At 43.7% G+C, this 14,984-nt stretch overlaps 1 protein-coding gene across 3 annotated transcripts in view; it reads left to right on the top strand.

Annotated features, from left to right (window-relative positions):
* CACNA2D3 (calcium voltage-gated channel auxiliary subunit alpha2delta 3) overlaps nucleotides 1-14,984 on the top strand; it is a 1,508,837-nt gene that overhangs the window by 342,394 nt on the left and 1,151,459 nt on the right. For all 3 annotated transcript variants that reach the window (XM_073592282.1, XM_073592284.1, XM_073592285.1), the window contains one exon: nucleotides 8,482-8,598. In XM_073592282.1, the coding sequence (XP_073448383.1) occupies nucleotides 8,482-8,598 (117 nt within the window). The remainder of the gene's footprint in view (nucleotides 1-8,481; nucleotides 8,599-14,984) is intronic.

The raw sequence follows: 14,984 nt of genomic DNA, 5'->3' as shown, positions 1-14,984 counted from the left end.
AGAAAACAGGGGGTAGAAACTGAAATTACACTCTGCAGATCTCAGTGAGGAGAGCTCTGGGAGCTGACTGGAGGGAAAGGACACACCCCCCCTTCACACAGTGCACAGGAACAGAGCTGAGACTGTCAATCACAGGCTGTGTGCTGCAAATCCCTCACTGTCACCTTTTTTTCTCTTAGTGCCAGGAAAGCTTGGGAAGTGGCTCATACTGATAGCAGAGGAACAGGGCTGTAGACGGTGCTCTTAACTGAGAAAAGTACACACCATAGAGGGATATGCTTTGTTCATATTTCATGTCTGAGGTTTACAACCGCTTTAATACGTCATTAAATGTGTTTGTCTAAAGGCAAGCAGGGTAAGTACTGTATATGGATTTGACTTGCTATCAGCCTGTTTCAGCCTTCTATACAGCCTGTATAGAAGTGTTCAGAAAGGTGGAGGGGGGGAGTATAGGGTTGCCACCTGTCCAGGATTCACCCGGACAGTTCGGGTTTGGAATGATGCGTCCGGGTTTCGGACTGCCTGAAACCTAGACACATTGTTCAGTCTGGACTATGTCTTCCCAGGAGGGTAGCTAGTTGCAGTTGTCTAAGCTGAGAGTGTCTGTTACACTCTCTTTCACACTGCCCAAAGCCAACACTAACAATCTCCCTCCCCCAAACACACACAGATGGGAGAGGAGAGAGAGCTCGATCTGCACCTCTTCCCCCCACCCCACCCTCTGTGTCTGCCCACACTCCAATCCCTGGTGCTGTGCCTCAGAAAAGGGTTGTCAGAGCACCCCTTACATCAGAGTTCCCCTTTACACCAGAGGCCACAGTGTTCCCCCTTACATCAGATTCTTCTACGTACATCAGAGTTCTCAGTGTTCCCCCTTAAATCAGGGTTCCCAGAGGATCCCTTATATCAGAGTCTGCAGAGTCCCCCCTTTACAGTGAAATGGAACTCTGCGAGTTCAGATGTAAAGGAGGAACTCTGTGGACTCTGATGTAAAGGAGGACTCTTGTTATTAACGTCATATGATTAGAAATGTGATTTAACCACTTCAGGTCCCGCCCATAATCAAATGACGTTCGCAGGAGGGATCTCCCATCCTGGGCGAGCGTCATATGAGGTCCTGGGCTTCCCGGCCGTTTGGTGGGCACGCATGTCATTCGGGAGCCGATACACATGCCCGGCGGACGCAATGTCCACTGGGCACCTGCGATTGCACGGTAACAGAGCCGGGACGTGGATCTGTGTGTGTAAACACACAGATCCATGTCCTTTCAGAGGAGAGGAGACCGATGGTGTGTTCCCAGTACAGAGGAACACTGATCGGTCCCCTCCCCCTACAGTTAGAATCACTCCCTAGGTAACACATTTAACCCCTTGATCGCCCCCTAGTGTTATCCCCTTCCCTGCCAGTGACATTTATACAGTAATCAATGCATTTTTATAGCACTGATCTCTGTATAATTGTCAGTGGTCCCAAAATGGTGTCAAAGGTGTCTGATATGTCCGCCGCAATGTCACATTCACGATAAAAATCGCAGATCACCGCAATTACTAGTACAAAAAAAAAAATAAGGCCATAAAACTATCCCCTATTGTAGACACTATAACTTTTGCGCAAACCAATCAATATACGCTTATTGCAATTGCAAGAATATATATCGGCCTAAACTGAGGAAAAAAAATTTTTTTTTTTTAAATTGGGATATTTATTATAGCAAAAAAGTACAAAATTTTGTGTTTTTTTTCAAACTTGTCGCTTTTCTTTTGTTTATAGCGCAAAAAATAAAAAACGCAGAGATGATCAAATACCACCAAAAGAAAGCTCTATTTATGGGGAAAAAATCATAAAAATGTCATTTCGGTACAGTGTTGCATGACTGCGCAATTGTCATTCAACAGGGCTGAAAACGGAAAATTGGCCTGGGCAGGAAAGGGGTGAAAATGCCCTGTATTGAAGTGGTTAATAGCAAAATATATGTATAGTTTATACTATAAACAAAATAAATTGCTGTGCGCTGCTAAAGTGTCCAGGTTTGATTTGATGAAAAGGTGGAAACCCTAGGGGAGTAGCACAAGGATATAGAGAGGCCGAGGGATATACACACTATAGAGGGATATGTACACTATAGAGGGATATACACACTATAGAGGGATATGTAAACTATAGAGGGATATGTACACTATAGAGAGATATGTACATTATAGAGGGATATACACACTATAGAGGGATATGTACACTATAGAGGGATATGCACACTATAGAGAGATATGTACATTATAGAGGGATATACACACTATAGAGGGATATGTACACTATAGAGGGATATGTACACTATAGAGGGATATGTACACTATAGAGGGATATGTACACTATAGAGAGATATGCACACTATAGAGGGATATACACACTATAGAGGGATATGTACACTATAGAGGGATATGTACACTATAGAGAGATATGTACACTATAGAGAGATATGCACACTATAGAGGGATATACACACTATAGAGGGATATGTACACTATAGAGAGATATGTACATTATAGAGGGATATGCACACTATAGAGGGATATACACACTATAGAGGGATATGTACACTATAGAGGGATATGTACACTATAGAGAGATATGTACATTATAGAGGGATATGCACACTATAGAGGGATATACACACTATAGAGGGATATACACACTATAGAGGGATATGTACACTATAGAGAGATATGCACACTATAGAGGGATATGCACACTATAGAGGGATATGCACACTATAGAGGGATATGTACATTATAGAGGGATATGCACACTATAGAGGGATATGTACATTATAGAGGGATATGCACACTATAGAGGGATATACACACTATAGAGGGATATGTACATTATAGAGGGATATGCACACTATAGAGGGATATACACACTATAGAGGGATATGTACACTATAGAGGGATATGCTTTGTTCATATAGAGAGATATGCACACTATAGAGGGATATGCTTTGTTCATATAGAGAGATATGCACACTATAGAGGGATATGCACACTATAGAGAGATATGCACACTATAGAGGGATATACACACTATAGAGGGATATACACACTATAGAGGGATATGTACACTATAGAGAGATATACACACTATAGAGGGATATGTACACTATAGAGGGATATGTACACTATAGAGAGATATGTACACTATAGAGAGATATGTACACTATAGAGAGATATGTACACTATAGAGGGATATACACACTATAGAGGGATATGCTTTGATCATAAAGAGAGATATGCACACTATAGAGGGATATGCACACTATAGAGGGATATGCACACTATAGAGGGATATGCTTTGTTCATATTTTATGTCTGAGGTTTACAACCACTTTAATATGTCATTAAATGTGTTTGTCTAAAGGCAAGCAGGGTAAGTACTGTATATAGATTTGACTCAGTCTGTTTCAGCCTACTGTACAGCCTGCATAATAGGGCTCAGAAAGGTGGAGGGGGGAGTAGCACAAGGATTGCGTGTTGCAGTACAAGGAACATGTTGATAGGAGGAGAGAGCAGAGTGACAGAGTGATGATCTCATCAGTCTGCAGCGTCTGAATTCACTGTCACAGGGTGCCTGAAAGTATAAAGTAAACTGCCATTCACAGAACGCATTGTACTTTCTCAATGGATGCTAGGTATTCTGTGATTGGACGTGGTGGAGAGGTGATGTCACAATCTCCACCTCATCCAATCAGAAACCACTTTGCTTTCATTGAGAAAAATGCAAGGCGTTTTGTGAATGGTGTTCAGTGAATGCCCCCCCCTGTGATCGTAGGGGCAAAATAAAATGCCAGAAAGCTTTTACTTTTAATATTCTTAGTTAGCCACAGAGATGTATCACAAGATTTTTCTTCTCTACCTCAGTATATATAAAATACAATCAATAACCACTAAGGTTTTATTATTGTCTTCACTGAAGCATAACTCAAACCTATCTTTAACAGTTGTACAAGCTCATTTCTTGTACTGGAATTCCTTACTCTGACTTCACTGCATACTGCAAGATTCTCACAGTGTGCATCTGAAGCAAATCAGACATTCAGCAAAATCTAGCTCTCTCCTCCCTAGCTCGACTGTTCCTGCCCCTTCCTTTTCATTAATTTAAATGTGAGTTCTGTCAAGCATAGAGGCTCAGCATCACATGGGGGCATTATTTAGGGCAGCTTTCATGTATATACAGTCTGTGTAAGAACGCGCGCTTCTCCAGACTGACATTCACCCATCAAGGTATTTTGTTAATTTTATAACTCCTCCCTAGAGCCATCCCTCTGCTTGCATCAAGGCTGAATACAGGGGCAGGGTGTTGTGATAATTTCAGTATGCTATGTACAGCCCCCTTATGGCCCCTCCCACCAGCCAAGATCTGCCTGTATTGCATAGAGAAGCACAGAGGAGCAATGATGCCATCACTGGCTCTAAAATAAGATATGAAATTATAACAGAAAGGGTTTTTTTTGTTTTTTGTTTTTTATTGATAAGAGAAGGGTAAGGAAGAACTAGGACATATATAACAAAATATAAACTTAACCACTTGCCGACCAGCTCAAGCCAATATACGTCGGCAAAGTGGCACGGGTGCACGAAATCCTGTATGGGTACGTCGGGCCTTTTAGAGCCGCCAGAGGGCACGCGCGCCACCCTGCACGCCGGGGGACCCGATGCGTATGTCCGGTGGGCGCGACCACCACCGGCCACGCGTGATAGCGTGCACGAGCGCCAGCACGGAGATTTGTGTGTGTAAACACACAAATCCCTGTGCTGTCAGGGGAGAGGAGACATGTTGTTTGTTCCTAGTAAATAGGAACAACAATATGTTTCCTCTCTTACTCAGTCCTATCCCCATACAGTTAGAACACACTAAGGGAACACAGTTAACCCCTTGATCGCCCCCTGGTGTTAACCCCTTCCCTGCCAGTGACATCTACACAGGAATCAGTGCATTTTTATAGCACTGATCGCTGTATAAATGTCAGTGGTCCCAAAAATGTGTCAAAAGTGTCCGATCTGTCCGCCGCAATGTCGCAATCCCTATAACAATCTCAAATCACCGCAGATCACTGATCATTACTAGTAAAAAAAAAATAATAAAAATGTCTTAAATCTTTCCCATAGTTTTTAAAACAAAAAGCTTTTATTAATGTTTGAAAATAACATTGGTACAATCATATTAACATTTGTACATAAGTTTCATATAACAGTTATTGCGCTTATTGTGATTTTTTTTATTTACCAAGAATATGTAGAAGAATATATATTGGCCTAAACTGATGAAGAAATTTGTTTTTTAAAAACATTTTTGGGGATATTTATTATAGCAAAAAGTAAAAAATGTTTTTTTTTTCAAAATTGTTGCAGTTTTTTTGTTTGTTAGCGCAAAAAATAAAAACCGCAGAGATGATCAAATATACCCAAAAGAAAGCTCTATTTGTGGGAAAAAAGGACGCAAATTTCGTTTGGGTATATCATCGCATGACCGCGCAATTACCAGTTAAAATGCCAAATTGTAAAAAGTGCTCTGGTCAGGAAGGGGGTAAAATCTTCCAGGGCTGAAGTGGTTAATCAACTTAGCTTTAAAAAAAAAAAAAAAAAAGCGGTCTGACTAAATAACTCTTACAGATGGATGGTGGGCAATTATATTTCTTTATAGACATGAAAGGTACATTTTATTTTTGACACAATAAGCAAGAGACCTACACTGCCAGGTCACTCTGTTTATGTGTCTACTTCCCGAGGGATAATGGAAATAATGGTGGCTCTACTTACATTGACTGGTTTTTGCCTTTTACAGGAAGTCCTGCCTTCTACATAATTAATAGTAAATTGGCCACCAGTGAGTTCAGCTTATATCAGTTATTAAGAAAAAAAAAAATTTCCAATTTATCCTGGAAATGAGTCTATCTGCTATCTGCAGAGCTGGAGCTAATAATTACGACGGTAATACACATCCCTGATAAAATGTACTGCATGTGAAAGCTTTAGCTCCCGAAATGTAATACCATGCTTTTAGCAGTACATGAAAATGGAAATTTCATAAGAGGAGGGAGCTAAAGGGAGACTGTCAGCTATCCATACACCCTAATGGCAAGCTCGGATACAGTAAGCTCGGATACAGTATGTTCCCGTAAGTACTTAAAAGGTAACTCCACTTCCATTGGAAAAAACAAAACAAATAAAAAAATAATATAGCTTGCTACACAAGCCATATCATAATTGAATGTTATTAAAAATTATCTTTCCTTTTCAATCTGCAAGGCTGTCCTTTTCTGTAAAAATCAATACAATATGGCTACCTGGAGGCGTCCTGTGCACAGTTGGTGTACACAACTCCCCCCCCCCCTCGCCCCCCCAGAAATGTAATTTTCTACTTGTGTGATTGGCTCACTGATTTTCCCAGAAGTCTACACCAATGCCGCGTACACACGATTGGAAATTCCGCCAGCAAAACTCAGATGAGCTATTTGTTGGAACCGACCAACAAAACCAACCGTGTGTATGCTCCATCGGTCTTTTGCTGGCCGAATTCCAGCCAGCAAAAGATTGAGAGCATGTACTCTATTTTTCGGTCGGGAAAAGTTCCTATCCGAAAATGCGATCGTCTGTACAAATTCCGACGCGCAACATTCCTACGCATGCTCGGAAACAATTCGACGCATGCTCGGAAGCATTGAACTTCATATTCTCGGCTCGTCGTAGTGTTGTACGTCACCGCGTTCTTGGCGGGCGAAAGTTCAGAGAACTTTTGTGTGACCGTGTGTATGCAAGGCAAGCTTGAGCGGAATTCCGTCGGAAAAACCATCCAAGTTTTTTCCGATGGAAAATCCCCTCGTGTGTAAGGGGCATTAAATAACAGTCAGATTTTAAGCATCCACCATAACAAAAAATATCAGTTTTGGTATATACTGTAGATATTTAGATATATAGATAGATAGATATTATGTGTATATACGGTATATATATATATATATATATATATATATATATACTGTATATAAAAACATCTATATTCATTCCTATATTAGATTTTGTTTTGTTGTAGCTTTGATGAAGGGGGAGTGGTTTCTGGACCCTGAAATTTAGCACAAACTAATAAACCAATTAGAACTCCCAATTTGGTTTGGTACTCCTTCTATTGGTATATTTTGTTTTCTGAAATGGGGACACAGACAACAATAAAAGCCTGACACAGTTTCTGCCCCTTCCCCAGTAAATAAAAACAATTTTAGGCACAGGTCTTGTACACTAGAAAATGATGTCAAAGCAGGGCTTTTTTTCAGCGGGAACGTGGGGGAACGCAGTTCCGGCACCTTCACCACTGACAGCAATTAGTGCTGGGGTGTGCTGCAAGGTCTATTGATGCTCACTGCCAGGGGATCTATTCTAGCTGGAGGGGATCTATTTTTGCGTGGGGGTCTATTGTTTCTGAGGAAGTTGTTGCGGGTGGGAGACCTACTGTTGCTGGGGGTGGGTCTTATATTGCTGGGGGGTCAGTTGTTGCTGGGAGAGATCTACTGTTGAGGGAGGGGTCTATTGTTGCTGGCTGCCAGAACATCTATTGATGCTGGCTGTGGGGAGATCTGCTGTTGCTGCTGGGAGTCTATTGTTGCTGGGGGGATTTTTTTGTGGTGGTCTATTGTTGCTGGCGGAGGCTCTATTGTTACTGGCTGCAGGGGATCTATTTTACTGCTTGTCTTATTATAATTACCAAACTCCTTATGGATTACTTAGCATCACAAATTGATACTTGGTTCTGTATTGTCTAAAAGGGCAGTACTGTGAGGTGGGTAGGGGATGGAACCAAGGAACGGTGCTCGGAGGTGGGTAGGGGTGGAGAAAAGGGGTGGCTCAGAAAGGGGGAGTTCCTGCACCTATTCTCTGAGAAAAAAAACACTGTGTCAAAGTATGTTCAAACTATATTTTTGCTTTCCATATTATAACCAAAACAACATTGTAGTGTGTGTATTTACATTATATGTTGTATTGTATAAAATGACCAGATCTGTGGCTTACTACATGAATTAAAAGGTGCAAAATCAATGCATTTTTATTGCAAATAGAAACTAGCTAGACATCACTTTGAATCTTTGAACAATTAGGATCTGGTTGGTATGAGCAGACCCTTTCCCTTTGGTTTATTCCATGATATACAGTTGTCCTGGTAACTGTCTATACCAAATCATTTTCCTTTCTTGTCTACATCTACAAGTTACTATGGAAAAAGTGATATTTCTCACTCATCCCGATGGTGTTATATGTGCCAGATTAGTTTAAAATATAATTGTGTAGAAGGAAGCATGTTATAGTTCTGAACCCAAATTCCCAGTGCTCTTGTAGACCACTTTTCTTGGGACTTTCATAAAAGTCATCTTGTGCCTATGTCAAACATGTGAATTATGAATTAATTAAAGCTTGCTTATTTATTTATTTTTTTTTTAGAAATACAAAGAATTTGAGAAAGAAGTCTCAATAGAAGAAATAGATGGACTTCAGCTTGTAAAAAAACTTGCAAAGGATATGGAAGAAATGTTCCACAAAAAGTCTGAGGCGGTTCGGGTTGGTATTTTATTGTTTTTTATGTCAGTACTGCTATTCTGTGGTTTATACTAGCATGCAGGCTGATGTAGGTTTGTTCTCTTTCTGGCTCAGTTAGAGCAGTAATATTTAAAAGGAACCTGTCTCTTTGCTCACTCAAACCCTGGTCCACACCTTGGCCATGCTCCTTCACTGTTCTGTTCGGCTATACTCAATGCTTTCTCATATAGGGGAGCATCTGACATTCCCCATTCACATTGTCCATTCCCTTTAATATGTGCTTTGATCAGGGCTTTTTTTTCAGGGGGAACTTGGTGGAACTCATTTCCACCACTCCTGGCTCAGACCCTTTGGTGCCTGCTCACCACAATCCCTTGTAAACACAGAAGTTTGGTTTCTGTGTTTACAGCTAACAGCTCTGCACTCTATATGTAATGCAATCCTATTTAATGCCCCTTTAAGACCCTCCTACTGTTTTCGTGAAATTTGACTGAACACACCCAATATTTGATGTGATTTGGAGGGTGTGTGTAGGGGGGGTGGGTTTGTGGGGCCGTGGTTAAGTTCCAGCACCTATTGTTTGAGAAAAAAGGCCCTTGATAATCCAAAGACGTAACTATAACCATAATAAAACAAAAGGTTTGCTATGGTCAGCATTTTCTGATCATAAGACAATTCATTCAAGCTACAATAGCATTTCCAAAAAATACTTTTGGATACACTAAAGTTATATAGTTTAGGAGCCTCTATGAGATTGCTGTAAAAGCAGATTGGATTCTCTGGCACTAAAAGGATTGACTTTGAGATGGAGACTAATGTGAGAGGGGGGACCTTAGTGGTTTTGCTTTGGCGTCCCCAACGCTCATAGATGATGCTAGTGTTGTTTGTCTGTCTCCCTGTATTGCATAATGTTCAATGGTGCAAAAGATAAATGTATTTTACATTTTCATCACAATTAGCTGATGCTAGTTATACTTTATAGAACTATTGCCGTTACCCATTGTTGATCATCACTCGCCTATATGAGAGCCGTTTATTTGTTTGACTTAGTTTGCTGACTCATGTTACGTATTTAAAATACCCTTATCAAACTGAGCTGGGAGTCCGTGGTGGTGAGGGGTGGGGGACAATGTGAATGAATATCAGCTTATTAGTAGACAGATTCGAAATGTTTCCTTCAGAAGTTGTTAACCTGGCACAAGATCAGGGCTGGGGGGCGTGGCTTGGCAATGGCGCTGTGAGGCTGCTCTTTCTGGGAGCTCCGTGCTTCGCTCAGGCTGAGAACCGGATCTAGTGCACCTACCGTGCAAACAACTATATGTCCATGACGGACAGACCTCCGGGAACACCTGCAGCCAACAAAAACGCGGACATTTCAGCTTATTTCCTGCGGAATACAGCCACTCCGTCACAGGCCCCCGAATCCAAGATGGCGCCGCCGCGCAACAACAACGCAGGCACAGCATCGCTCAAAAAGACGAGCAAGGGGCCCCCCAGTGCCTCTCAAGGTAACGGGTCTCTCCCCCACAGACCGGACTCCCCGATCCTATCCCCGGAAATTCCGGGGATAGACAGTTGCTCGTTCGCGCAATCTGTACAGACTGCCAGCACTCAGGGGCCAGCACTGCCTGAAGGCTGGAAGGAGCTGATTGCCCTTCTCCCCACTAAAAAAGACATCTCTGACTCGGCAGCTACTATCGTGAATACCCTTTCTAAAGAAATCCATGACCTTAAGCAGAGGATAGATACAGTAGACTCTAGGGTATCTGAGGTGGAAACATCCACTTCCCTGCTAGAATCCAGAATGTCAGCCATGGAAAAGGTTCATGTTGATTATAAAAAACGCCTGATCCTGATGCAACTTTCCATAGATGATGGAGAAAATCGCAGCAGAAGAAACAACATCAGAATACGCGGCCTACCTGAAGCCACATCAGGGAGTGACCTCAGAGCTACGATAGTGGCCATATTTAATCGATTGCTGGACAAACCACCTACAGCTGAGCTGGAACTGGACCGAGTGCACCGTGTGCAGGGCCCTAGGAGAGGAGACGATCCAGCACCGAGAGATGTATTGGCGAGAGTTCACTACTACACAATCAAGGAGGAAATTTTACAGAAGTCATGGACCCAGGGCCCCCTGGACTTTGATGGTGCGACTGTGCAACTCTTCCCTGATTTATCGCGACTCACCCTACGCATGAGAGGCCAACTACGTCCATTACTTGAAGCAATCAGATCAGCAGGAGCCACATACAGATGGGGACACCCCTTCCACTTGATTGTTCTGAAAGGGACCAACTCATTCGTGCTGCGATGGCCGGAACAGCTTCCCGACCTGTTCGGGTTCTTGGAGTGCCCCGGTTTCTCCGTGCCCAACTGGCTGGACTTTCCAATCACCTTCAACAACCCACGTTCTGCATCACCAAGACCCCAAAGATCCAGTAGACGACAATGGCGCTCAAGGTCCAGGATATCCCCGAGAGACAATCTCACCTCACCAGAGTCTTGATTGGACTATCCTTCCTGATCTCATAAAATATACACACGGTTCCGTGAGTGGGTCCTGTATAGTTTAAGGGGCTTATTATGTATGTGGGTTATTAGAAGGCCTTGCACCTTGTTACAGAGTGGCAATGCCTACAATGGTTGTTTAGACCCAAATGCTTTTGAGGCCTTCTCGCTGCGCCTCCCCCCCATGGTTCCCCACTTGTAACGGAGGCATTTTTTGTTGCTCCCCGTTTATTTTTATTATTTTTTTTTATTTATTTATTTATTTATTTTTTTTTTTTTTTCTGGGGACGTGGGGTGGCGGCGCTGGGGGAGCCCTGATTCAGAAGACACGGTATTGTGTATAGCTTAATACTGTTTTGATCTTAGACACCAAAGTTCACTGTGAAAGTTATGTTACAGACGAGTAGTTAGTGTATGCGTTTCTCTGTGTTCACATACACTACATTACAGGGGGTCACATACACGCAGCCTGAAGGTTAAGCAACATGACAAATAGAGTTGTTTTTGGAATTTTTATTATTTTTATGTTTTATATCTATGTTCCATTTATAGCGGTAATAGTCTGGTATCTTTTATTCTACCGGTTCTCTCCTGTCGACACGTCTCCCACTGTGTCGCAGAGTCTAGTCTTCCACACCCACTAATAGGTAGCGCATACGTGCGCAAGGCTTAGTTTAGCAACAGTAGGATAATTCATTTGTCCTTCTTAGTATTGTTTCTTCTCATCTCCTAGCTTTCACTTCCTTCTTCCTCCCTCCCTCTCTCAGTCCTCCCCTCTACTTCTTCCTATCTGCCCGTCCTCCTCTTATTCCTCCACCCCCTCTCGTCCCTGGCGGTGGTTCCGCCCCCCCCCCCCCCCCCCCCCCCGCTTTATACCTCTCTGGACATCTTCTTTATTTTTATATTTTTGTTTGGTATTGGTGTGCGACATGGCCCCCCCAGGTAATCCCACGGGTCCACGCACGCGAGGAGAGATAAAATTTACCTCCCTCAATGTTAGGGGTCTGGCGACACCGGAGAAACGCTCCAGATTACTCTCAGACCTGAAAAAGACACGCTCACAGGTGGCGTTTATTCAGGAAACACATTTCAAACAGTCGGCAGTTCCCAGACTTAGTAACAGGGACTTTCCCAATGCGTACCACGCTCCCTCCCCTTTGTCGAAATCGAAGGGGGTTAGCACATTGATAGCCAGATCTTTACCGTGGACGCTGTTAGAGGAGAGAGCAGACCCACATGGGCGGTACCTGCTCTTAAAGGGCAAAATCAGAAATACCACAGTGACCCTGGTCAATGTCTATTTCCCCAACTCTGACCACCTGTCCTTCTTGCGTTCACTCACTCCCTTGATCCTGGAGTTCCGGGAGGGTTTGTTCCTGATGGGTGGTGATTTTAACTTTGCCCCGGAGCCACTTCTCGACGTTTCGAGAGGAGCGTCTCATTTATCCTTCGCTTACTTGAAAAAACTTAAACAGGAGTTGGCTGGCCTGCAGTTAGTCGATCCCTGGAGGACCATGCACCCTGAGGAGAGGGATTACACCTACTTCTCTGCGGTGCATGGAACCTACTCCAGGATAGACTTTTTCCAGATTCAACATAGGGATCTCCCTTATGTCACCTCATCCCAAATTGATTACATTTCCCTATCGGATCATGCTCCCACACATGTAACCATGTGCTGGAATACAGAACTTAGATCCCCCCCAACTTGGAAACTAAACGAGTCGCTGTTGCAGATCCCGGAAGTACGCACAGAGATAAATAGGACACTAACCAACTATTTCTCAGAAAACACGGACCCACAGATGTCTTCAATGACAATATGGGAGGCCCATAAATGTGTAATAAGAGGTGAACTAATTAGGATCGGGGCTGCAAAAAAAAGGGAAAGAACCAAACAGATTGATTCCTTGATATCCCAGGTGCGGTCTCTCGAGCTGCTACACAAGAAGTCTATGGCCGAAACACACCTCAAGGCTCTATTGAAGGCCAGAGGTGACTTGAAAGATCTTCTGTACCACAAAACGCTACAGAATCTGGCTTGGGCTAGAAGATCTATGTTCGAATTTTCCAATAAACCAGGTACCATGTTGGCCAGACTTCTACGTGGTCCGAGACAGCGCACTTACATTCCATCAATAGTGACCTCACAAGGGGCGAAAGCTCACACCTCCAGAGATATAGCCAGCGAATTCGTTAAGTATTATCAACAATTATACAACCTACACAAGGGGGAACCCGTGGGTTCTTTAGAGGAGAAGGAGAGGTTGGCGGGTGAATACATCAGGTCCTCGGGTATGCCTACTTTGCCAACTGAAATAAGTGACGCTTTCGAAGCGGACATTACTCAGGAAGAACTAGTGCTAGCGCTGGCACAAACGAAACCCAGGAAGGCACCGGGGCCAGATGGCTTCACCCTGACCTATTACCAGACCTTTGAGCCCAACCTGTCGCCACACTTTCTCAAAGCGTACAACACATTAAAGGGGGGTAGTACTAACATGGTAGACTCCCTACGGGCATTTATATCCCTGATCCCAAAGGAAGGGAAGGATCCCAATTACTGCAGTAACTACCGCCCGATTGCGTTACTTAACGTGGATCTGAAATTATTTTCCAAAATCCTCGCCAATAGAATCTTACCGCATATCCCACAATTGATCCACCTGGACCAGGCGGGGTTTGTGCCGCTGAGGGAGTCGAGAGACAATACCATTAGAGTTCTCAATCTTATACATGAAGCGAGATCAGTCCAGAAGCCTTTTCTGCTCCTCTCCACGGACGCAGAGAAGGCTTTTGATAGGGTGGCCTGGCATTTTATGCGGGCCACTCTGGAGCATATTGGAATAGGCCCAAACATGAGAGGCTGGATCTCATCTTTGTACTCGGCTCCCTCGGCGGCGGTACGGGTCAACGAGTGGCGTTCGGAATTCTTTGACATTTCAAACGGGACGAGACAGGGGTGCCCCCTGTCCCCACTGATTTTCATTCTCTCCCTCGAGCCGTTCATGTGTAGCATTCGTGGGAATCCTAATATAACGGGAATTACTAAACCCTCCGGACACCACAAAATCGCGGCCTTCGCCGACGATCTGATTTTTTTCGTCTCCAACCCACAGATTACGCTACCCAACATTCTTTCAGCTCTTAAGGCATATGGGGAATTATCAAACTACAAAGTCAATTGTGCCAAGTCCGCGGTGTTGAATATCACACTACCAGCTAGAGAAGCTGTAAACATGAGCAAATCCTTCTCCTTTAGGTGGGCGGAGAAATCTATCCGCTACCTGGGGGTGGACATCACCCCGGACTTGGCACACCTATACACCAGCAATTTCGTACCCCTACTCCAGAGACTTAAGATAGATCTCCAGACGTGGCACAGACTTACCTTGACCTGGTTTGGGCGTTGTACCGCCCTGAAAATGACAGCCCTACCCCGGATTTTATATGTACTTCAAACATTACCGATCCAGTTACCAACTACTTTCTTTAAGCAAATTCAGTCTATCATTAGAGAGTTTATTTGGTCTCATAAATCCCCCAGAGCGAAAATACAAACACTGACCAAACCCAAAGATAAGGGGGGAGTGGGTCTCCCGGATATCTCTCGATATTACCAAGCGGTTCACTTAGCCAGGATTGCCGATTGGCACTGTAACAGAGACTCCAAACAATGGGTAGGAATGGAAATTGAGGATTCCTCTATTCCCTTACTCCCATCCCCGTGGCTCATGTCCACCCCGCCGGTGGACATGAAATCTCACCCGCTAATAGGTGCCACCCTCCGGGTAGCGAGGAAAATATTTCGCACCACAGACATAGCACCGCTACCCTCACCCATGACGCCGATTATAGGTAACCCGGACTTTACCCCCGGACTCACAGGTCGC

This window comes from Aquarana catesbeiana, linkage group LG07 (genome assembly GCF_042186555.1).
Source record: "Aquarana catesbeiana isolate 2022-GZ linkage group LG07, ASM4218655v1, whole genome shotgun sequence".
In the NCBI taxonomy this organism is placed as follows: domain Eukaryota; kingdom Metazoa; phylum Chordata; class Amphibia; order Anura; family Ranidae; genus Aquarana; species Aquarana catesbeiana.
Note: the sequence above shows the minus strand (reverse complement) of the source record. Positions and strands in the feature narration are given on the sequence as shown.